Raw genomic sequence first — 23,656 nt, forward strand, 5'->3', positions numbered from 1 at the left:
TTGAGGTCTAGCACTCCCAGCGACAGGGCATCTCGAGTCGGAACTAGCGGAACTGGCACTCAAGGAACTTCCAATACGGGACCAAATATGCCTAATATACCTCACACGTCTGTCAGTAAGAGCCTCAAGCCAAATGCCGACGAATTGCAATCGGCGCCTAAGGGATACGCGACTGAGAAGATCGATCCTGGCTTTGAAAAAGACGTTGCGATTGGCGAATTCATTGGCCATCGTGTTGACACCGAAAACTCCACCGTAGACATCCGAGTCAAGTGGCAAGACGGGGAAACCACTTGGGAGTCAGAATGGAGTCTTCAAGAAAAGGTGCCCGCGCTTGTCTTTAAGTACTGGGAAAAGCTGGACGGTCGCGAGGCTGCCACCAACCTTGATACCTATCACGTCTTCAAGATCCTAAAGCGAGCCCCACCATCCGACAAGCTCGGAAACTCCCAACACATGTACCAGGTACAGTGGGTTGGCTACCGTCCAGCCGAATCTACTTGGGAGCACGAGTCCAAACTGCGCACGATTACACCGGATAAACTGGAGAAGTTTGAGACTAAGCAGTTAGCTAGCGGTGCTTCAGAGAAGCGCAAGAGTAGGCGTGGCCCTGGACGACCTCGAAAGAAGCCACGAATGAGGACTAGAGGGTGGTAAATGGCGTGCATATATGCAGATAACGCAAGCGTAGGAGATGAGCAACCATCAATAATGATCTTTCTTGTCTTTGACTTGATACCATAAGATGTTTATTGAATCAGTGTTCGCGTGTTTCTCTTTGGGCTGGGTCAATGGCCAGTTCTGATCTCTTCTATATACCTTGGCGGAAAACTACGCAATGACGAATATGTAGGCGATGATAGATCCATATATAACAGAACTATTCTTACCAGCGATACCATTCAAGATGGTACTAGCAACCATCTCCGCCCAGAGCTCGATGCGCAATGCGACTTTACCTGTGGTGAATCACAATCACAGGTGAGGCTCCTGAACACCACTACCTGGTCCTTGGCTACAAAATTCCACATCGCCACCAACTTCGCAACCTCAACACTCCTCTTCAGACGACCGAAGAGGAAGATGGCGACGAACAGCAGAAGGCAGATGACCGGCCGTTTCTCGAACTCACCTCTGCAGTTTGTGCGACTCCTCCCGTGTAGATCATCAATCGACAACGCCGCCGCCTTCCATCTAGAGCAGTCCATGCCAATGCGAGTACAACCGACTCTGCACAAACTGTTCGTGTTCCTTTTGCCTCCAATTTCTCTTCTTTCAGCTCCTTTTCACACGATCCCCAATTTGTCTCTGTTTCTCGCCCTCCTCCTCCCTTAACATGTTCAACATGCCACAAGACTGGGCGTTTTGCACCGCCAGGACGGTCTCGGTGGCCGATAAGTTACGACATGAGATGCTTAACATCTAACGACCTCCCATTCCACACTTGACGACTAATAGTTTCTCTCATAACCGCCACCTACCAGCAAGGAGTTAATTTGGCATCAAAATCTGATCAATAAGGAACCACCTAAACGGGTGATATACGTCGGTGGGAAGGTATATGTCCCGTGCTTTCAGGATTGGTAGCATGTTGACAGAGCGCTGTAGCTCGGCATTGTACCTTTCTCTTGTGACCTCCCCCAGAAGCACTACTCGGCCTCTGAAGGAGACCTTCATCTACGACCAGTGGCCAGCATGGTCAAGGGCTTCACCAGCGACAAATTCGAAACCTAGCCGGGCCTTGTCCTAAACTAGAAGACGAACTTTCAGCCTGTGAAGAGACGTAGGGGGGGTTAGTTACCGGTAGGGCAGGAAAAGAAAGTCAAAAGAGTGGAACAGACTCTGCAACTGCTAACGGCGAACATGCTTTGAGTTTTCATTCTTGAAGTGCGCGGCAGTGATAGCTAGCTATTATTATTAACTTTGGCGAAGTAGGGTAATGCAGACTAATGCTAATCCGCGAGGCCTCGGCTATTTGCTGGACCCTGTTAATTAGGCATAGTCGTTTAGATGATTATAACCGCGTAGGATATAATCAATTAATCAATCAATTGATAACGCCTTAGTCTCCCCCATCCTCTGCAACGCTGGGAGAACCTTGTCCACCCATGATCATCTCCTCCTCCATCTTTGCTTGGTATGCACTTCCTCAATGTGACGCTTAAGGTTATCAGGGCGGGTGAACTCTCTCTTGCACTCCCAGATGGAGCATTCGAACGCATCTAGGGTGGGCAGGAACTGCCGATGGTAGACCCTGACGTGCCGGAGCATGGGCTTCTTGTCCCCAAATATCTGTCCACATCCTGCTATACAAAGCGTCGGGGCTTATGCATTGTGCGAATATGAATGCTGCAGAACTCATTAACCAACTAACCAATACTTCGACTGTCGGTAATCGAAAGATAGGCGCTTACCTCAGCTTTTTGCTTGTCAAAAAGGTCCGAGAGCACGCCAGCCAGGAACAACAATACTCCCCATTGGGCCCCCTGGCATGCCTTATACGTTTTCTCGGAGTGACTGCGTGGGTCGGCAAATGTTGTTCTAGAGTTTGAGTAGACTCTATGTCGCACCTTGATAGTTCAATGGCGTTGATAACATGTCCGGGACTCTTCACTTTGACTTTAGCGGGGGCATCTTCGCAATCCTTCGTAAGCACCCTCCAGTCATCGTCTTCCTCACTGTTAGCATGCGAGCTACGAGAAGACTATGCCTTCAAGCAACTAGAAGGGTTGGCGGTGACAGTGTCGGTGGAAGCCGTAGCGTGTAGGAGAGCCGGGTTGACTGTATGGCCTAGGGAGAGGGAGTTGACAGTGATAAGGTCCCCATATTGTGGCATCCCAGGTGCCTCGGTTACAATCCCTCCGGTCTTATTGAGTAGAGTTGGGTTCAAGGCATGCGGCCTAAAAGCCGTTTCTGGTACTAGCTCCATAATTGAGGGGGTCTCTGGGAACTCATCAGCTAATGTATTTATTTCAAAGCAGCAAAAAGCGATGCCTTCTCCACATTTCATGGTTGCCGTGTGTACCTAGTTGTAAGCTCAGTGTTTAAGCGCAAGCGACGAACTTCAAAAGCGCAAGACGCGCCCTTTGGACTTCTTGGTTAAAAGTAATTCGGACCAGCAGTGCGGGGGCATGTGAAGATAGTTATACTTCCAGGGTCAGGGTGTCATTGACGCGGGGGGAAGGGTATGTAAGCCACCACTCGAATGACGCAACTGTGTCCCGGCGGCGCGGCTTAGCTTCCCGAATTAGCTTTTTAGTGAGCATCTGTTGTCAAGAGTCTTCCTGAATGATTTCTGTATCTTATCAACTTTTTGTGGTAAATACGCTCGACATTTACTACTCGAGTGGTTATGGAAGTTCATACTAACCTGGTATCCGAAGCTGGTGTTAGCAAGTCGGGGCTTTCTGGTGGCCTTCAATAGCTCCTGGTTAATCAGACGAGGAATACCGATGCGGTGGCAAAAGTCTTTTTCGGCCAAAGCTGACCTTAGTTCCCCAGCCATATTACTCACGATTGTGTCATAGGTCATCACCGATGATGATGCCGGCCTAGTACGAAGTATTAAAGAGTTAGACTTGATTATTCATTTGCCTTAGGAGTCTTGGTAGTAATCTGCTTAACTATCTTCACTCCAGGCGTTTAATCACCAAAGCTCGGCTAATGCTACATCAAGCTACCAGGCAGGAGTTCTCCCATGACAGCATCATCACGCATCATCAAGAATGGCGGTAGTCCAGACTTCGGAGTTCCAATACTATGCTGGTCTCGATCCCTTTGACCGTAGACTTCTCTACGAGCCAATCGTTCTCGAGTATGCAATGATTCAAAGCTGCAACCTGACCCGAGAAGAACCAGAAAGCCACGCGACGGTCGACTTTGACAACCTGCAATCCGACTCCGAAGCCTTTCGCGTGCTCGTAAATAAGCTCGCCCAGGTCTGTGACAATGACCGAGGCGGGAATTCAGTCACCGCCATGACGATTCTCGAAGGGACGAATGGGCCCCAATTCGTGTTTGCAGCGAACAGGAAGGACGAAGAGGAGACTAGGGCAACCACGAGATTCGTAACGAACTTACTACAGTTGGCCGGGCAGAATCCCCAAAATCTTAGCTCCGATGCCGTCGAGAAGAGAGTACTCTGGATGATATTAGCTTTCAACATGCCCCGAATTACCGAATACAAAGACAAACTCGATAAGGCTTTAGGCCTTTGTCTAGAAGACCATGAATGGCGACAGTCCGAAGACGGTATGACATAGCATATAGCAATGCCCACTACATGACACTGACTCCAACGATGAACAGAGGCCTTGAAGAGTGAGCTTCAAAAGCTCAGAGAGAAATGCAGCTTCTCGGTCAACAACATACGCGAGCAGGAGGAAATCAAGTGCAAGTCTCCCCCCTTCTGTCGACATACTTTATATATACCGAAACTAATTTTACCCCAGCACTGAGAGACTGTAAAAGGCTGATCAACCTGATCCATAATGCCCAGCTGGCGATGACAGGGATCAAGAAAGCCGTCAGGACGAAAGCCAGGGGCAGCGAGTTCCTCAGGTCTGGGCCGTGGTGCGAGCTAAAACATTATCTCGGCCGTTGGCATTCCTACCGTCAAGCTGCGAGCTTCATTGTTTGTGCAGCAACAGCCTGGCCGCTACTATTTCAGGACTTTACAATCACCTCACTACCGTCTAGTACTCGCATATCCAAGCCCATTGTACAGTCGGACCTGACAGCTATTGCCATTGTTCAACACATGGAGGCTTTCGAGAAAGTAAAGATGCCAGAGCTTATGCAGGATGCAGAGGATCTCCGCAGGATGGGTCTCGATAAGGCTATCCAAATTCAACTCTTGAAGAGAACTTTCAGGCCACTCGTACACGCAGAAGTTCTCATTCATCACTACCTCAACAAAAACGGAATCACAATGCCAAATAGATTTTGGCGGCAATGGCAATACATCAGCGCCAGCAAGCCAACCTGTCGCTTATGCCACTATTACTTCAGCTCACACTCACAGAGCCAGATTCAAGTTCGGCCTTCACATCTGAATCTGTACCCAAATTGGCGTTTACCGGAAATCTCTGACGAGGACGATGCGGAAGCTCGAGAAGCTCACAGGAAGCTCTTGAAGAACATCGCTGAAAAGGTGCGCAATGACGCGAAGCGGACTTTGCAGCAGAGGACCACCAAAAGAAAGCAACATGACTCAAATACCTACTCTGCTACACCAGGATACCTTGTGAAGAGATCAGGGTCAACAAATTCTGATGGTACCGCCTATTGCGAGGTTGATCGCTACAGCGGTGAGGGGGTCAGCCTGTGGTCGCCTTGAGATGGAGTCTCTTGTACTGCTCAGTCATTAAATACACAATGAACTCAGCCGCTACGCAGAAATCTTCCTTTGTCATCACATTTTCTTGGCATACACGTATTAAGGAAGTGGCCCTGTCTTCCCCCAAATCCTTAACAAGTGCAATATTTACCGTTTTTGTTGGAATGATTCTCAGTCTCGACTCGGTCGTACTTGTTAATACCATTCCTTGTTAGCTCCATCACCATCGTCATCTTTATCTTCATACTTATCTCTATTACTACAGTCGCCAGGCTTATCCTTATCTTCCTTATGTCCTTTATCCAGATTCCAGTTAGAGTTCACAGCCTCGCGTTGTAGAAGAGCAACCAGATATAGTATATGACACATCATGATGGTTTCATCGCGTCCGAGCCGTAAGCTGTATATATCTTGCTGCTGATGTGTTTCAACATGTTGAACTCTGGACACATAACAAATGAACCTCTTCTATACATCCACATATCTTTTCAGGCAGTTCACAACTTTGAATTTGTGGGGCCAAAAGTTATCTTTCCAGTAGGTATTGAACAGCATCGAGATCTGTATGAAGTCTTGGCCAACGTGAACACGGCTCGATCAATCATGAGGTCGACACCACGGAGTATGATTCGTAGCTGGGCTTCCACGGCAGCTGGACTCCGGAGTGCTGTATCGTTCCATTGGCCCAATAGATAGTCTTCGTTCCATGCTAATTTGGGCTTTCTTGCCGTGGCCGCGATGATGCCAAGCGGTCGGTCGTGAAATAAACGAGGCCAACCGGTATGCTGTAACCATGGAGTTGTTTCGTTCTGTTCAACGTCGTGATCATCTGGCTGATGTTCACGGAACTCTGGAGGCCACATGTTTGAAGATCGTCAGGGTCGCTAGAGTAGTCGATGTATTATTATAGCAAACTGGACGACTGACAAGAATAAGAATCAATTAGTAGAGTGCTTTCTATACTTCTGCAACGCGGTCACGAAACATGCACGGTTAAGATATCGATTTGCATGTAAGCGCCCAGGAGGTAGTATCGCTCTGCGCCACCAAAGTAAATCCAGCTAGGAGGGTTGCAACAAAGGAACAAACCAGCCAATAAGAAAGTTATCACGCACTTTTAATCAAAATAATCTGCGGGGACCTCTAAAACACTGTCCCTCTTTCAGCGAAAGAGGATTTTGCAGGGGTATAAGCCAATGAGAGGTGGTGAATTTCCTCTTTTACTGAAAATGGGACGGACAATAGGGATGTAGGGATGTAGCCATCTTTTGCTTACATCGATAAAACCCACGGATCAAAAAAGGCCCCCCAGATAAACTCGTTCAAGCCTTTACCTGCTGCATCAATCATCGTATATCCATATCGTTAAAATTACAGACCATGGGCATATCAGCGGAGTTTCGGCAGTCGATGAATGTTCCCTGGAGGTAATCTCTCCGTTCCAGAATTAAACCGAGATTTTGTAACGCCAATCCCTGCATTTCCCCTGAATTCAAGACTCTAGATGAGTTAGCGCCAACTTCAAGGTGGTACGTCTGATGATAAGAAAGCTGTCGGAATGAAAAATGTAACGAGAACTTATGGTAATTGATTGGAACCTTTGGTTGAAAGGGAGTTTATTTGAAGCACTTACCGGTAATCTGCTAGTCTTCCAGGATTAACCTTTTTTAACGTCTCATCACATGTAACGGCATATAGATGGCGTTGCATTGATCTAACCCGTATAGCCTATATAAATGCTATGCAACGCTCAGACGCTGTTGATATACCAAGGCCTCCCCTTCATTCAACTCGCTCTGGTATTCTGTCACTCTTTGACTGTTTCACGCTCCTTATTGTCTTTTGTCATTCTTTTCAAGTCACTCTTTTATCTTACCGGCCACGCTCATTATGGTCCGTTTAGGATTGACCGCTCTGCTTTTCGCAGGGTTGTCCACTGCTGTTCAAGCAACTGAACAGGCTACTGATGTTACCCAATTTCCTGGTGCCTACATATTTGAATTCGAAGAAAATCACGTACGCCTTTGCCACCAACACACTCATCAACCCGCTAATATTTTTAGAATATTCTGGATTTTCACGAATTAATTGATGATGATGTCAAGTTCACCACCCGCTTGGAACTCGATTATGATCTCTTCAAGGGCGTTTCTGTCCAGTTTAACGATGTTACTACTGCCGGGCAGATGGCCGCTAAGATAGCTGAGCTTCCACCTATCAAGAACATGTGGCCTGTCAAGCTCTACAGTATTCCTCAGCCACGTGTTGAGTGGACTGCTACGGCTGACATGGAGGCTCCTCTCAAGAAGCGTAATCTGCATAGTAAGGCTGATACGTACTCGACTCACGTCATGACTCAGGTTGATAAGCTGAGGAAGAAGGGCATTACTGGACATGGTATCAAGGTTGCTGTTGTTGACACTGGTGTAAGTTTATAACTCATTTGTTTGGACTCCGGCTAACTTGATTAGATCGACTATTTGCATCCTGCTCTCGGTGGCGGCTTCAGTCCCGACTACCTTGTTTCTTTTGGTACTGACTTCGTTGGAGACGCCTATAATGGTTCTAACACTGCCCACCCTGACGATGACCCAATGGATTGCATGGGACACGGATCTCACGTCGCTGGCATTATCGCTGCTCAAGAGAACGAGTATGGTTTCACTGGTGCTGCTCCCGGAGTCAAACTCGGCGCCTACAAAGTCTTTGGATGCACTGGACAAGCCGGTACCGATGTTCTCATTGCCGCTTTTAACCAGGCTTACCAGGATACCGCTGACATCATTACCGCTTCCATTGGAGGACCCAGTGGATGGTCTGAGGAACCCTGGGCTGTCGTCGTCTCTCGAATTGTCGAGAAGGGCGTTCCTTGTACTCTCGCTGCTGGTAACTCTGGCGATCAGGGTATCTTTTACGCCTCCAGCGCCGCCAACGGTAAGAAGGTCATGGCTATTGCGTCTTATGACAACAGCGACTACGTTTCTCTTATCAACATCACTCACTACACTGTCGATGGCTCCAGCAAGAAGACTGACTTTGGTTACACTGCTGGCGCTCCCGCTGCTTGGGACAACGTTACTCTGCCTCTTTGGGCTCCTAACCTGGACCCTATTATACCCAACGGTGGCTGTGATCCTTACCCTGCTAATACACCTGATCTCGGCGGAAACATCGTTTTGATCCGTCGTGGAAACTGTACTTTCGTCCAGAAGGCACAGAATGCTGCTATGCATGGCGCAAAGTACTTGATGTTCTACAACGATCTTCCCGGGGCCGGTTCTGTAACCCTTGACCTTTCAACTGTTGATGGTCTCCGTGCTGTTGCTATGCTGAACTCCAAGGTCGGTACCACGTGGGTTGAACTTCTTAAAAAGGGATCTAAAGTCACTCTCGATATGGCTCACCGCTCTAATAAGAAGGTCATTCTTGTAGAGAACAAGAACAATCAGACTGGCGGCGCTGTGAGCACTTACTCCTCTTGGGGACCGACTTGGGAGATGGATGTCAAGCCCCAATTTGGTGCACCTGGTGGACACATTCTCTCGACCTATCCTCTCAAGAAGGGAGGTTATGCTGTTCTTTCCGGAACTTCAATGGCTACTCCCTTGGCCGCCGCTATTATCGCTCTCATTGCTCAGGTTCGAGGAAGACTTGAGCCACAGGAGTATGAGACCCTTCTGTCTTCCACTGCCAACCCTGCGCTTTACAACGACGGTAATAAGACCTACGACTATCTTGCTCCTGTGCCTCAACAAGGTGCTGGTTTGATTCAAGCCTACGACGCTGCTTACTCTACCCTCTTGATGAGCCATTCCAGCCTGTCTTTCAACGATACCGATCACTTCACTGAGGTTCTCAACTTCACTCTTCACAACACTGGTGACAAGGGTCTTGATCTCAGCATCTCGCATGTTCCCACCAAGAGCGTCTACACTCTTATCAATGGCAGCATGTATGCTTCTATGTTCCCCAACGAAGTTGTAGATGCCCACGCCAGCCTCAAGTTCAGCGAGGCCAAGGTTAGCATTGGTGCTGGTGACTCTGTTACCATTGAGGTCATGCCAACTCCTCCCGAGGGCGTTGATGCTAAGCGTCTTGCACTTTGGTCTGGATACATCGCTGTCAATGGCACGGGAGTCTCCCTGTCTCTTCCCTACCAGGGTCTAACTGGCTCTCTTCGCAACTCCCGTGTCTTAGCCGCTGATGATACCTGGATCACCAAGTCTAATGATACAAACCTCAATCCCGTACCAGGAAATTACACTTTTGTTGTTCCTATCAGAGGACAGAACGCTACTAATGAGAAGCCTGCTCCTGCTCTAGCATGGAATCTCGCTTTAGGATCTGCTAAGCTAGAAGCTCAACTGATTCCCGTCCATGGTAACTCGACTGGCAAGAGTGTGGGAGCACCTGCTTGGTTCCCTGCCTTGTGGGTCCCTTCGGGCCCGAATGCCATTACTCTCACCGGCCAGATGGCCGATGGAGGATATGCACCTGCTGGAAAGTACAAAGTTGCTTATCGTGCTCTGAGAATCTTCGGAAATGAGAAGAAGGAGAGCGATTGGGATAAGTCTGAGTCGCCTGTCTTCAGCTTTAGGTACCCTTGAACATCATGGTTGTTTGGCACGTTATGAAATGACTGTGATGCCATTACAGACAGTGGTGGGTATATTTTAGCCAGTAGCTACGTGATGGTATCATTCATTAATAACGTAATATCCTTACATCTCTATTCTAAAGCACCTTACTCATACTCTCTGGCCTCCTTGTGGCATTTTTATTTCCGGGTTCTAAGTGATTGACAGTCGTGGATCTCTGGAAGCCCCATATAACGCCATTTTGGTCTTCCTCCACTACTCTTCCATTGGGTGTTGCTCGAATAATTCTACCATTCGGATTGGGAAACAGAAAGACAGGCCTTCCTATAGGATCCGCATACGGTAGGAGAAGCATAGGCTCTATTATGTGATTAGCGTAAGATGTAACGCCATGTCTTTCTCCATGTTGAGTTATAAGGTCAGATGCAGGCACATCCTTTGTAGAATGTGATACCTCACTGCTGGAGTGTTGTTGAGGGACCTGAGGCCTCATTTGGGCATTTCGAAATGATTCGGACCTGACCTCACTTTGAAAGTCGTGCTCACCGTCCTGATCATGACCGTTGTCTTCTCCAGTGTCAATTTTGAGCTGGACCGGTCTGAGAGGAGTAGGTTGATGGATATTGGATGTATGATCAGATGCTCTCTCTTCGGGGCTGTTCAATCTAGTGTCTGCCTTTCTTCTACCATCAAGGATTTGCACAGGAACATATTCGTCGTTATTCCTTCTCTCCATATCTTCTGATTGGGATGACCCTTGATGTTTAGCTGAGTGGTGCGAGGCCGTTGTCGTGGACTCCATAGGTGTTCCATTCATATTCTCCCCGTGATCCAGGTCACTATCAGCACTTGCTGAATACGATTGACTGTCTGAATCAAGAGGTGTGTGCCGTCTGTCAGCATAGGCAATATGAGTTCGGCCATCTGCACCCTGATAAAGATGGCCTTTAGTTGCGATTGCCCCATTGTGACCATTGATAGCATTCCAGTTAGTGAAACTTCCCAAGCTGTCCCTTAGTGGAATGCCCAGATACCTGCCAGTCTCAGGATCAACCAAATAATAGCCACTGCTACTTAGACCAACGTCTGAGAAGTCTTCTGCTTCACTCTGGCCTATGAAAAACTACGGCGCGTCCGGAACAGAAGGTGCAGTTGATAGGCGATGGGTGCGGGCTTTGACGTGGTCTCTTTCTCGATGATCAACTTGATCGAGAGGTCTGAATGCCACATCATTGCCTGTGATAATTCGTTGCTCTCTCCTCTCGCCATAGTTGTTGTGTGGGCTATGTCCATAGTGTGTTTGTAGTCTATGAGCCAGCTGCTTCATATCGAAAAGTTCGGTGCGGAAGCTATCACACTCTCTTTCTGCCCTTTGTCGGAGCGTCGTTTCTGATGCAAGCTTTCCCGCCAGTATTACTAGGCCTTGCTGTATCGGTGCGAGCCTAGATTCTGCTTCTTGGTTCATAGTCGTTTCCAAGCTTGCTCTTAGATCTGCAACCTCCTCACCGAACCGAGTTGTCATTGCAGAGGTAACAAGATTTCTTTCTGCTTCAAGAACCTTTTCAATCTCTGTTGCTTCCCTCTCCTCTTCTTCCAATTTGTCATTGTACTGCTCCTGCAACTCAGAAAACTGTGTTTGTAGTTCACTATATTCCTTCATCAAATCTGTCCTCTGACTAGTTTCCAATGTAAGGCGTTCTTCCAACTCGGTGACTTTTGTCTGCAGTAGAATGCGGTCGTCTTGTGTCGCCTTAATTTCAAGTTCTGTCAACTTCCGCGCTTCGTCGCTCATAACGAGTTTCCTGTTTAAATCATCACGACCATCCGTGGCTTTTGCAATTTGTTCGTCTTTTGCCTTGACCGTCATTTCGGATAGAGAAAGCTGTGCCTGTAGCTTGCCGCACTCGTTGCTCGCCAATGTGCTTTTATCAACCTCTGCCAGATAGAGTCTTTCCGATATGGATAGCTTTTCAATCAAACTGTTGCGCCCATCTTCAACATGCTCTCTATGTCTGGCTTCGGACTCAATTCTGGTCTCGAGTCGACGTAAAGCATCCTTCGACTCTGTCATCATCTTGCGCTGTATCTCATCCTGGCCAGCTTGCTGTGCTTGAAGCTGAGACTCAACTTGGGCAATTCTCTCTCTGAGGTTTCGTTCTCTCTCGGCTGCCTCCTCTAATTGGATTTGCACTGCTTCTCTGACTGAAGTCTGGCTTGGGACTGTGTAGCTAGCCTTTCTTCCCATTTGGCAGCGATGTATTCTCTTTCAGTTTTAACACGCATATCTCGATCTTTGGCCATCTCCTTCGCCATTCTCTTTCGCTAGGCTTCAAGTTCTGATTAGTACTGATTCCTTAGCTCAAGTTCTATCTGTGCTCGATCAGTTTCGAGTTGCCGCTGTGCGTCTTTCTTTGTTTCTTCCTCATGTCTTCTCCAGTTCGTCTGTTCGCTTTCCATATAAGCCTTAGCGACCTTTTCGATCTCCTCCCGATCAGGTGCGGAGTACTGTTGAGAGCCAGAGTGTCGGCCTGAAACCCTATGACCAGCATCAAGATTTTCCATTGGACCCTAATGTTGTTGCCTTGGCATTGGCTGGTTCAAAGTAGGGGGTGGCTGTGGCCGATGTCTAGAATAATTAGGGACTTGTTGAACTGGTGGAGGAGGGCCATAACGCGGCATGGTTGACTGGGTTAGGGTTAGGGTTATAAGCTTAGATGTCCACACTTGTGCATCCTTGACTGCCTCAATACCAAGATTATGCGGCTCACTGCAAAGATGCACCTTAACTTGTTTCTGTGTAACCATAGTCTGGCATATACGGCAGCAGAGAAGTCGGAATTCTGGATTATATGTAAAGTACTCCATTACGAACGAATTTAACGGGATTAAAGTCTTACTTTGAACTTCGAGCTCTATTAGCTACTATGCAGTATTAATACTTTCCTAGAACCCCTTTACTCTACATCGGCAGTTCGAGCTGAATGTGACCTGAATGTGATGAGACATATGGCTACAGCTGTTGCTGAACTTTGTAAGTCAAGAAGGCGCTCTGGTTGGCTGTGGCAGACTAATCCATGTTCACAAACCCTGTCGCCCAACAACTATCAAAAAAAATGACCTCGAAGCAAATACACCGCGCAGTTGCTGATATCGCGACTTTATATACTGATATTAGTATCAATCGATTCGCAAGCATTTCTTTTACATTCTTACCTGTTTTAAACTTACTGTAGCTGCTATAGCGCCCGAAACGCTAATCGTCGGCAGACACTCATTTTAATCGTCGCGCCACCCATTGTCTTGCTAGCGCCACGAAATTTCCCATACAAATTTAATCCTCGGCAGGCTGTCGACGCAACAAATAATTGTCAGGGTTAGGGTTATAAGAGAATCTTGAATTAATCCCTGGGTTAGGTTCTCATACCGTATTAGGGCTTGGTCATTCTGAAGCCGATAGGCACTGCTATAAGCCAAATGCTCACAGAGAGCCTTCATCGTCATAACCGGTACTCCACTGTCATTGGCTTCATCGTGAAGCCTCTGCATCGCGCTGTTTGACCATCGAATGCGGATGCTGCCGACATGGCCATCATATGTTTCGGCCGGGAGTATACAGTTATAGTGTGCAAAAGCCATGATAGATAAGGTCAGAACTAGGCTACAGATGCCTGCTGTAGGGAAAATATTGTGTTGTTATAATGGTGCTAAGCCGTAAGAGATTAAGTTAAGTGATACAAGATTTAACAAACTGACAAGACAGACCCCTTATATACTTATACATGTTCTTATATGCTATGGCGGCTGTCTGTATCTTGACCTAGTCCCATTGGCTGTTAGTAAGGTAACTCCCTCTGGCTCCATCCTGGCCTGGCCTTTAAGCGCGCTATATAACTTATATGGCTAACACAAGGCCAGCGTATCGCCAGCGGGTGGGGGCTACTGGTATGATTTTGCTGCTAGGCCATAGGTATAACTCTAGGTTGTAACACTTATCTGCCTGGTGTCCTGGTACTAACCGTGGCAAGGGGTTCTTATCCCTATTATTAGCATATTATTAGATTCATTCAACACTAGGCCTATATTTATAACCTGGTTAAACCAGCCCTTGTAAAGAAATCCTTTTATAGACTGGCCAATTAATTACCTTACAATAAGAATAGAGAAATATTTTCTTGAACCAACACTCATATAAGCGCCTTGGCTGCATCCTGTGTCGGGCCTTGCCTTATCTGACAAAGGCCCACTTATTACACCCCTGTTAAATCCATCACGTGAAGAGGCGCTGTAGTGTTTTCTCAGGAACCTTGGCTGATTTGTTAATCCTACCTTACCTCTATCTTAACCATAACCCCTCCTAGCCCTAATCCTAGCGCTTCCTCTAGCTTTTATATACTTCTAAAGATTTCAATCTCCCCTACCTTCAGAAATAATCAAGGCCACCCTACGACTCGAAACTCTCTGCCATCAGTATGCCCAGTTGTGACGATGATATCCTTGATCGAGGTGATTTCGTGGACTCAGATAACGAACATGAAGTCGAGGAGGCTTCTGAAGACCCTGAACGCTATCTAGAGGGACTTTACTACCCTATCTGCATTGGCGACATCCTAGCCGGCCAGTATCACATTGAACATAAGCTAGGCCACGGGGGATTTTCAACTGTCTGGATGGCATATGACATACTTGGGAAGACAGATGTGGCTCTTAAGATTATGACGCCTGAGAAGCCGGGTGAGCGTGAGTATGAAATGCAGAGAGAGATTATCAAGGTCGTTCAGACCACCTCCTATCTCACGCTTTATCAAAATACATTCACCCTTCGTGGATCTCACGGCACCCACCGCGTCCTCGTTTTGCCTCTACAAGGTCCTAACCTTCGAGATTATCGACGTCAAAAACCAGCTGCCAATCGGATGTCAGCTGCCAAGCAACTGTTACAAGCTATCAAACAACTGCATGATGGTGGAATCGTGCATGGGGGTTAGTCAACTTACCTTAGCCCTCTTATGCCCCCTTATACTGCTTTATAATAATATGTAAACTAATATATTTTTACAGATCTAAGTAGTGCAAATATTATGTACTCTCTCCTGCCTATTGATCACAGCACTGCAACTGCAAAGTACCAGTGCATAGGGCGCCCTAAGAAAATACCTCTATATCCCGACCTATGGAAAGCAGGCGAGCTCGTCATGCCAATGCAGGTCGACAAAAACCTAATAGGAGATGATATATCTCTTGGAGATTTTGGACTAGCAATTAAGTCAGGCACTCCAGTCTCGCAAAAGCTGCAGTCGCCTCTTATTTATTGCGCACCAGAGAAAATTCACAATCATGGCCCAACGTTCGCCACTGACATGTGGAGCTACATGTGCATTTTCGCACAGCTATATATGGGCTATAATCTCTTTCATGGCGCGACAAACTCTCTAATAGTGTCGTCCATGATTCAGACTCTAGGACCCTTTCCTGCTATATGGAGGGGAACTTATGAGGCAGGCGGCGCTTGTGATGACCAGTGGTATAATGAGGGATATGAAAGAATCCCTTCAATGGCACTTGAAAACAAGGTAGCACGGCATCGACCGGATGCTGATACGGTAGAGCGAGAGCTTGTGCTTTCCGTGCTGCGGAAGGGACTTTCATATCTGCCCGAGAATCGCCTAACTGCCAGTCAGCTGCTAGAGGATAATTCTTTAAAGGCGCTTATAGAGATGTATAGATTATAAAACTTTATAATGTCTTTTTATAATGCTATTAGTATAAGAATTTCTTTATATTTTATATATAACGTGCATGATAAGCGAAATGGTCAGATAAGCGAAATGGTCACTTTTCCCTCAATCTCTCCTCTTTCTATTTGATTACTTATTTCTCAACCACCTAATATGCCACAATCAATTAATGAGGCAAATATCATTCTTGCACTTCAAGCCTACCAGAATGACCCAAAATTGAGTCTTCGACGCGCTGCAAAGATCTATAAAGTTCGCTATAGTAATCTCCTTAACCGATATAATGGCATTCCTGCTCGACGCGATATAATGCCTAATTCACGCAAACTATCTGATTTAGAGGAACAGACTCTTATTCAGTTTATTCTCGACCTGGATTCGCGAGGATTTTCCCCCCGGCTATGTAGTGTGAAAGAAATGGCTGATCAATTACTTGCCGACCGCGACGCGCCACCAGTCGGCACGCGTTGGGCTTCAAACTTCGTCAAGCGACACCCAGACCTTAAGACGCGTTCTTTTCGGAAATACGACTACCAGAGAGCCAAGTGTGAAGATCCAACTATTATCCGTAACTGGTTTACGCTTATGGCGAATACAATCGCGAAATATGGCATCCGATCAAATGATATCTATAACGTCGACGAGACTGGCTTTCTTATGGGCATGATTGCAAGCGGAATGGTCGTCACAGGTACAGATAGGCGTGGAAAACCAAAATCAGTGCAGCCTGGAAACCGGGAATGGATTATGGTCATTCAGGCGATTAATGCGGATGGTTGGGCGGTCCAGCCGTTTATCATCGGTGCGGGCCAATATCACCTCGCCAACTGGTACCGAGAAAGCAACCTCCCGGGCGATTGGGCTATTACAATAACCCAAAATGGCTGGACCGATAATAAGACCGGTTTAGAGTGGCTAAAGCACTTTGACCGGTGTACGACCAATCGATCAACTGGTTTCTATCGTCTCTTAATCCTTGATGGGTATGAAAGCCACCACTCGATCGACTTCGAGAGATATTGCGAGGAAAATAAGATCATTAGGCTTTGTATGCCGCCTCATTCGTCTCATCTACTTTAGCCCCTTGACGTCGGGTGCTTTAGCGTGCTTAAGAATGCTTATGGTCGAGAAATAGAGCATTTGATCAGATGCTCTATAACCCACGTTTCGAAGACTGAGTTCTTTCCGGCCTTTTATGCCGAATTTCAAGCTACTATGACAGAAAGAAATATCAAGTCGGCCTTTAGAGGAGCTGGGCTTGTTCCTCTTAATGCGGAAAATGTGGTCTCAAAGCTTGATATGCAGCAACGGACTCCAACGCCAGTTGAGGAGGTGGCTAGCCCGTCAACACCTTAGGTCTCAAAGACTCCAAAGACCGTGCTTGAGGCTGGGTCTCAGTCTGAATATATTGAAAGACGAATTAGAAGGCATCAGAACAGCTCCCCAGAGTCAATCCTAGGCGCTCTGAAGTCTCTTTCAAAGGGAACAAAGGCAGTTATGCATGAGGTTACCTTATTACGGGGTCAGGTCCAAGACCTTCAACAGGCAAATGAGATATTAAGCCGCCGCCGGAGGGCAAGAAGGACCCGACTGCAGAAAAGAGGGGTAATGACAGTAGAGGAAGGAAGGCAAGTAACTGATCAGATGGATGTTGATGCGCAGGTAGTGGCCGAATCATCCCGAAGTGGTGGTCAAGGAAGGTCGGCGCGACCAAGGGTTCGGCATTGTGGTATATGCGGTAAGCCTGGTCATAATGCAAGAACCTGATAGGTAATAATTGAGACATCTGGGGAAGAGTATAGTGAGTAGTTTTAATTAATTAATTAATTTGTTGTGTTTTTATTCCGATTTCTAGTTTAGAGGTTGAGAAATGTGACCATTTCGCTTGTCTCGCTTATCATGTACGTTAACCCTAGTGCTTACTAATGGGTAATATATTGCGGTTAACTAGTAGAGAATCAGCTATTTCTTTAATAAAACATAGTTATAAGGGAAATCGTCGCGAATCTAGGTTGAGAATGAATTAGACTATTATCTGTTTCTCTAGATCAGATAGTTTACGTGACTTTGGGATAAAATCGCATCGTGATTGAATGCCATTCTTTTAATCGCGGAGGGTTCTATAGCTGACTTGGCAGGCCTTTGCGGCACGTCGGAGACTTATTTTTGGGTTATTCTGAAGGGCTTGAAGTGCAAGAATAATTCTAGCTTTATTTGAAGATTGTGACATATTGGGTGGTTGAGAACTGTTTGATCAGATAGTAATAATGTAGATTGAGGGATTTTTGGTCGGCATGCTTATCAACCACGTTATAAGATAAAATCTTAATTAACTTAATAGATTAAGCTATAAGCAGCCTTTGGTATAGTAAAACCCTCGGTAATTACTGTTTTTCCCTATAGCAGACAAATCTTTGTATAGCTACCCCCTACCCTATCTCCTTGCTATATATACGAAGTGTCCGTGGCAGGCTGAATTCATCTCCATCATGCTTAAAAACCAAAGAGCCTGCATGTTCTCTAAGCGATGCTCTGCTGGAACTGGACAAGTGAAGGAAGTTATCGATTAGCGAAATTTTTCGCACCTTGTCATTTGACGCATAAGTAATTCGATGAGTATCGTAAGGAACCCAAGCCGCTAGTGGTGCGCAGCTGTCCCACCTATTGTCGAGTTCACTTGGATCTAGTGAAGTCGTGATATACCCTGCAAAGTAAAGAAGTTCTGGCGGCGCCGGGCCAGTCATTTCAAGAATTCCCGACCCCGCAACGTCTAGCCATGAGCGGTAGGTCCCACGACCATAGATATTCTCCTGAGGAGATATCATCGCCAGTAATAACGCCAGGTACCAGTAATCGAGAGCGTATAAGGACGCCGCTGCTTCCTCGGTTCGTAGTCGTAAGTCATTGGAGGCAATATTTTCGTAGGTTGTGGTGGTCATTAACAGTGTCCAGAGCCACTGCCAAATACGAAGACCTAGTAGTATTGATGCGGCTAGGGTTAGAGCTATGTTTTCGTTGCCGATCTTCGCCGAAGTAAAGAGCCCAATTATAACCGCAATGCCAGCGTTGGTAGCGTTGAGGTTGAGACAGGCAAATATTCGGCCAAGGAAGGTTAAATGAGCAGACAGTTCTCCTCCGATAAGGTGTACGTTCTTCGCATATTTGCCTTCATGAGTCTTGTAGAGGAAGTCATTGATTACGGCGGCAGGACCTTTTCGGAAGTTGACTTTGCTGTCCCCAAACAAGCAATGAAAGATGATACGGAGTTTATGTTGAACTATGTGCACTCCACCATCTTGTTGAGGAGGATTGAAGGTGAGTATAGGTCCTGGATTCGTAGAAGGAGGACATTCTAAACGGATGTAAACCTGGTTGTACTCCAGAGTTGAGCCATTAAGGGCTTTTTGATGCGCCGTTTTGTCGCGCAGATGACTAATAGATCCACATGCACTCGCTCCGTGCCTTGCACCGTTGAGGAGGAGCGTATCACGGTAGGCTGCTTCGAGAGTGTTGATTGCCCCTCGGGTAACATCGAAATTGTCAGCAACCCTTTCGAGATTGCTATCAAAGGTCGGACTGAGCTGTGAGACTGTAACAAAGCCGATTCTGGTGGTATAGAAGGTTACAGTTGAGCAATAAGGAGGTACAAAGCGAGTGATAACGTTATAGCCTTGCGCTCTGGCTTGGCATATGATGTGCCTCGCATTTAATTCAATAGTCGATTGTAATCGGGGGTTGTTGTTGTCCGAGAGGTCTCTAATGATTTTTCGTTGGATACGTCGGTCAAGATTAGGAGACTTGAAGATGGTTTCAACCAAAGAATTATAACGCACTTGACTCATATTTGGTGTTTAAGATGCTCTTACAGCTAAAGAAGGAAATACGAGCTGCAAAGTTTTCCGGGGAGGAGTAACAAAGTATATGTAGAAATATTGCTCTTGAAGGTCAAAGATATAGATGGAAGATAGCTAGATTATCTGTGTCGGCATGGGGTTGAATGTAGGTTAGCATGCTGTACCACAACTCACCACCTCCCGCAGCCACAAACATGTACCCCAACCAGAGGTCTAGGTGATAATGCAAATCCGAAAAGCCACAGAGATAAAATGATGTAATTTCGTAAAATACAAGTCACAGGAATTTATGCACGAAGAAGGTGGAAGAATGGGCTTGTAATGGCCCAACCATAACAAATCTTCCTATTTTAGGGTTTACCCCGTGCGTAAACATCTGTACGAATAAATTTGGAGGCTGCAGATTCAATTGGACTGCGTCCGAACTGAGATATCGAACTGCTGGTAGACTTTTAATAGTTCAAGCCACAGATCCTGGCTATCCACTTGACAGATGAACTGTGCTACAAGCAGATGCTGCTGACATGTGATCGCTTAAAACTGGGAAGTTCCACTCTTTCTGCATGTGCCAGCAAATGAAGGTATATGGAGCCATGGCGCTATTGTCATATCACCGGACGGCACAGTACAGGGCTACTATTTCAAATTGACTTACATGGGTTTGAAAAGAATATTAGCGATAAGTCAAAAAGTTGAAAACAGTTATAAACCCAGCTTCATGACGGATTATTAAATAATTACACAGGGGTAGAAGAGTATGCATTGTTATTGGCCTTAATACAGGAAGGCATTGCGTTATATGTTTTCATGCTTGAGTAGGCCGATATTGTAACGCCTGGCTTATCTCATTTCCTAGCGTTGGATGCTTCATTAGTGGATGTTGTTTAGATAGGGTTAAAGGCTCTTGGGTAGGTGCAGATAAATTGTAAATTAGAGCGTGTTGCGACTGGACAAGGCTCTAGTTTCGTTGACCCTTAGCAGGAAGCTCCTTTTGCCAACGGATATCATGCGTATTAGTGACGCAGTTTATAGTCTTTTCGGGACTATTACCAGAGAGCTGTATGGAGCTTATTTAACTGCCGCTGTAGCGTTTTGACATTTACAAGTCATCGTAACCCTCAGCGTTACATTTAGTGGTGGGCACATTTACCCGCACCGACGTGTTTGTACTATATTCACCCTGGTGTGTGCTTGAGAGTACGTAAAGCGCATCCACCAGTATTAGCGTTGTTTCCTCAATGCGTGGAAGATTTCTTTTGCGATATTAAGCACGATCACTGCGGGATCTCAAACTCCAGTCAGGTTTTCGCTGCGCAGCGAATCCTAGGCTCCTCCTCGAGGGCGCTAACTGGTGGACGCAAGCCCAAGGTCTAAGGGGCAAAACCGCCATTCACTCGGGGAACTCAATGAACCTCCTGTGAACTCGAAGGCTCCTGGGAAACAAGGATGGGAACCATTCAATTCAATCAACGGAATGCCTCAGTTGCGTTGAGTTGACCTGGTCAATCATAATTCCCAGTGGAGTTGATCAATTGCGAGTCAAATTGAGTTGAATGTCCACTGGTTGAAGTCGTTGACCTCCAAGCCAAGCTATATCCACCCTCGCTCTTCCATCTCCTTGCCTTCACATCCCATCGCTACCCACGGTGTTTCATCCGCCCCAACACCAGTACTCTCTTCGACAGGAAGAAACAATTCGTCCAAATCGTCGATCACCCCAGCCCGTAACCACGACCGCAACACTTGGCACATACCTATAATATCAGCATCAAGCCGGCTCCGTAGCGGCGTCACCATACGTCCTGCCGCTGCAAACAACCTCTCACACTCTGCTGACATCGGCTGAATCGTAAGGAAGTCCAACGTCATTCGTGAGAGACGAGGATACCGCCGTCTGCGCTCATGCCAATACGATATTGGGTCTCTAACATCGTTGTCCCCATCCTCCCACGACGACTGCCATGATTCGAGCTCGTCCATCTCGTCATCGATGCCGTCTGGCGAAGAAGCTTCCTCTTTCACCATACTGCACCCGGAGACTGGTCGAGTGCGCTCACAGTACGCCTGAAACGGGTTGTAGTACTTCCGCTGTCGCTTGGCAACTGGTTCGTCGGCCACGGAGTTTCGTACAATCTGAAGGTGACGATATTCCCTTTCCCATACTTCTCGAACCATCTGCTTCGCCTTTGTGACCCATTCCGCCTTGTCCTTCCACTCATTCTCGAAATATCCCCATCGGAAGGCCGGGTGTAACGCTAAAGCCGTGTAGTAGATCGGCGTCTCGTCCAACCTGCTGTAGTATTTATTGAGCTTTTCCCAACCCAGATTGATGTTGATTCTGAAGTGCTCCGCATCAGGTATCTCCGATGCAAGCTTCTTGTAGTCCTCCAGCACCTCCAACAGGAACTCGAAGCCCTGGATAACCTCCCACACATTACCGTAGGAGCCAACCCACCCTCGTTTCCGCCTGCGCTGCTGACCGTCCCCTTCTAGAGTCTTGACAGCATCCTCGTAGAACCCAAGAAGCTTGGCCAGGTGGTCGAGCACGTCCCAATCATTCGTCGTAAGCTGGTTTTCCTCCAAGCAAATCTGGGGCTCCTTGGCTGACTTCCTGAGGTTGCCTGTCCTCCTCGACCGATTATCCTGCTCCCATTGTTGACGATGCTTCAAGACGAGCTGCTCGACGAATGGCCGAAGAGTGAGGGCGCGCCTGATCATATACAGTTGAGAAAGCCACCGGGTATCATTGTCAATGATCAAATCGAGTGGTTTCCCTGCTTTGATCCTGGGATCCGAAGACATGTCGAATTTAGAACGTTGTATGCTCCGCAGAAGATAAGTAAGCTGGTCCGACCTTCTGACTTCAACCACGAGGTTGTGCAGCTTTCCGACAGGTCCTTTGCGCCGCCAGAGTGCGTGCTCTGCCTCAGACAGTGCCGCTGCGCCTGATAACTGTTCCTCGAAAGCCTCAACATTGTGGCCAAACAGCAGCGCTTTGGCCGAGAGATTTAGAGTATGGCCGAAGCAGCGTCCACGCCTCGTCGATCCGACAAACCCAAGCTCGCCACCAATTACCTCCATGGCCTTATCGTTGCTTTCTGCGTTGTCCAGTGTGAAGTACCCAATTCTGTCCTGGATCCCATAGACATCAAGAACGTCAAGTATTTCGGCCGCAATGTTGTGTCCGAAATGGCGCGTTCATAATTCAGGCACGCCAAGCACCAGCTTGCGCGGCTGGCTATTCTCGTCCCGAAAGAAACAAGCAATCCCGTACAGGCTGTGCCTGTTGCCTGACTTCCATCCGTCAAAGGAGACGTGAATCAGGCCGCTTGACTGCTTCAACGCCGCTATAACCTTACCCTTGTGTGATTCGTAGGCTGACAGGATTCTGTGGCGGATAGTCTTCCTGGTGATACTGGCATCAGTGATCTTGACAAGTGGGTTGAGGTATTCGAATATCTGGCGCAGTCTTCCCTGTTCACAGATGCTGAATGAGTGGTTCTCCTCAATGATCCATTCCAGTAGAAGACGCTGGAAGTGCTTCCGGTCGAAGCTCTTAACAAGACTATTCGCAATCTCTTGTTCGCGTGGGAGCCTAGTATCGAGCTTCATTACATCAGCGATCGACCTCTGATCTTTCGTCTTCATCTTCTCTGCTTTCTTCTGAGCTGCTGATTTCGTCGCTTCAGCAGGAGCCCATATTCCATGACCTTTGAATAAATGAGCGTTCGCGTTCTGGATGCCCTTTTTTGCGAAACTTCTTAGTCTTAGGCTCTTGTTTTGGATACAGCGTTTGCAGACCCATCGGCGGCTGCCATTGAGATTCTGAATATCGTACCCAAAATCCCATACCCAGGATGATGTATCGCGAACACGTTGTGACCATACATGGTCGGGGAAACACCGCCAGAGGTATTGATGTTCTGGACCTTGAGGTGTTTCTGATCGCACGCTGGAGGCAGGTGTTGCTAGGAAAGCTTCCACAGGCGTCATGCGGGAGAGCGTCTCGGTTTCATCGTTCATTGAAGGCGTGGTGGGTTCCATTTTGTCGGATACAGCACGTCGTTGGCCTTGGTGTCGCAGCACGGAACTTCTTGTCCGTTGAGACGCGATCGCGAAGTCGCGTTTAGG

General features: G+C 47.2%; 9 protein-coding genes across 9 annotated transcripts; 5 read left to right on the forward strand and 4 right to left on the reverse strand.

The window, feature by feature from the left end:
• Positions 1-2,462: 2,462 nt before the first annotated feature.
• On the forward strand, positions 2,463-3,126 carry BKA55DRAFT_209975 (uncharacterized protein). The gene has a single exon (XM_046185150.1). It carries the CDS (start codon positions 2,562-2,564, stop codon positions 3,027-3,029), a length of 468 nt encoding a protein of 155 aa, XP_046042715.1. The 5' UTR covers positions 2,463-2,561; the 3' UTR covers positions 3,030-3,126.
• Positions 3,127-3,301: 175 nt separating this feature from the next.
• On the forward strand, positions 3,302-4,859 carry BKA55DRAFT_667868 (uncharacterized protein; the record flags this gene model as incomplete). The annotated part of the gene is made up of 4 exons (XM_046197856.1): positions 3,302-4,251; positions 4,309-4,410; positions 4,452-4,777; positions 4,809-4,859. The coding sequence occupies exons 1-4, from the start codon at positions 3,726-3,728 to the stop codon at positions 4,857-4,859; spliced, it is 1,005 nt and encodes a 334-aa protein (XP_046042716.1). The 5' UTR covers positions 3,302-3,725.
• An 8-nt stretch (positions 4,860-4,867) lies between these two features.
• Positions 4,868-5,221, forward strand: BKA55DRAFT_471180 (uncharacterized protein; the record flags this gene model as incomplete). Its single annotated transcript, XM_046186142.1, has 1 exon — positions 4,868-5,221. A coding segment is annotated over one exon (354 nt), but the record flags the coding sequence as incomplete, so codon positions are not given.
• A 486-nt stretch (positions 5,222-5,707) lies between these two features.
• On the reverse strand, positions 5,708-6,201 carry BKA55DRAFT_680676 (uncharacterized protein; the record flags this gene model as incomplete). Its single annotated transcript, XM_046198225.1, has 1 exon — positions 5,708-6,201. One exon carries the CDS (start codon positions 6,199-6,201, stop codon positions 5,836-5,838), a length of 366 nt encoding a protein of 121 aa, XP_046042718.1. The 3' UTR covers positions 5,708-5,835.
• Positions 6,202-7,118: 917 nt separating this feature from the next.
• BKA55DRAFT_655157 (peptidase S8/S53 domain-containing protein) lies at positions 7,119-10,005 on the forward strand. Its single transcript, XM_046197410.1, has 3 exons — positions 7,119-7,354; positions 7,402-7,764; positions 7,810-10,005. Exons 1-3 carry the CDS (start codon positions 7,229-7,231, stop codon positions 9,943-9,945), a joined length of 2,625 nt encoding a protein of 874 aa, XP_046042719.1. The 5' UTR covers positions 7,119-7,228; the 3' UTR covers positions 9,946-10,005.
• Positions 10,006-10,072: 67 nt separating this feature from the next.
• Positions 10,073-12,181, reverse strand: BKA55DRAFT_696812 (uncharacterized protein; the record flags this gene model as incomplete). The annotated part of the gene is made up of 3 exons (XM_046200304.1): positions 10,073-10,296; positions 10,483-10,970; positions 11,064-12,181. The coding sequence occupies 3 exons, from the start codon at positions 12,179-12,181 to the stop codon at positions 10,073-10,075; spliced, it is 1,830 nt and encodes a 609-aa protein (XP_046042720.1).
• Positions 12,182-13,206: 1,025 nt separating this feature from the next.
• BKA55DRAFT_583782 (uncharacterized protein) lies at positions 13,207-13,645 on the reverse strand. The gene is made up of 2 exons (XM_046194248.1): positions 13,361-13,645; positions 13,207-13,282 (listed from the first exon to the last, which is right to left on the reverse strand). Exons 1-2 carry the CDS (start codon positions 13,570-13,572, stop codon positions 13,240-13,242), a joined length of 255 nt encoding a protein of 84 aa, XP_046042721.1. The 5' UTR covers positions 13,573-13,645; the 3' UTR covers positions 13,207-13,239.
• A 760-nt stretch (positions 13,646-14,405) lies between these two features.
• Positions 14,406-15,665, forward strand: BKA55DRAFT_526862 (kinase domain-containing protein; the record flags this gene model as incomplete). The annotated part of the gene is made up of 2 exons (XM_046188881.1): positions 14,406-14,916; positions 14,995-15,665. 2 exons carry the CDS (start codon positions 14,406-14,408, stop codon positions 15,663-15,665), a joined length of 1,182 nt encoding a protein of 393 aa, XP_046042722.1.
• A 2,435-nt stretch (positions 15,666-18,100) lies between these two features.
• On the reverse strand, positions 18,101-19,513 carry BKA55DRAFT_696815 (uncharacterized protein; the record flags this gene model as incomplete). Its single annotated transcript, XM_046200305.1, has 1 exon — positions 18,101-19,513. One exon carries the CDS (start codon positions 19,511-19,513, stop codon positions 18,101-18,103), a length of 1,413 nt encoding a protein of 470 aa, XP_046042723.1.
• Between the last annotated feature and the right edge of the window lie 4,143 nt (positions 19,514-23,656).

Source organism: Fusarium redolens (assembly GCF_020744475.1).
Source record: "Fusarium redolens strain MPI-CAGE-AT-0023 chromosome Unknown BKA55scaffold_24, whole genome shotgun sequence".
Taxonomy (NCBI): domain Eukaryota; kingdom Fungi; phylum Ascomycota; class Sordariomycetes; order Hypocreales; family Nectriaceae; genus Fusarium; species Fusarium redolens.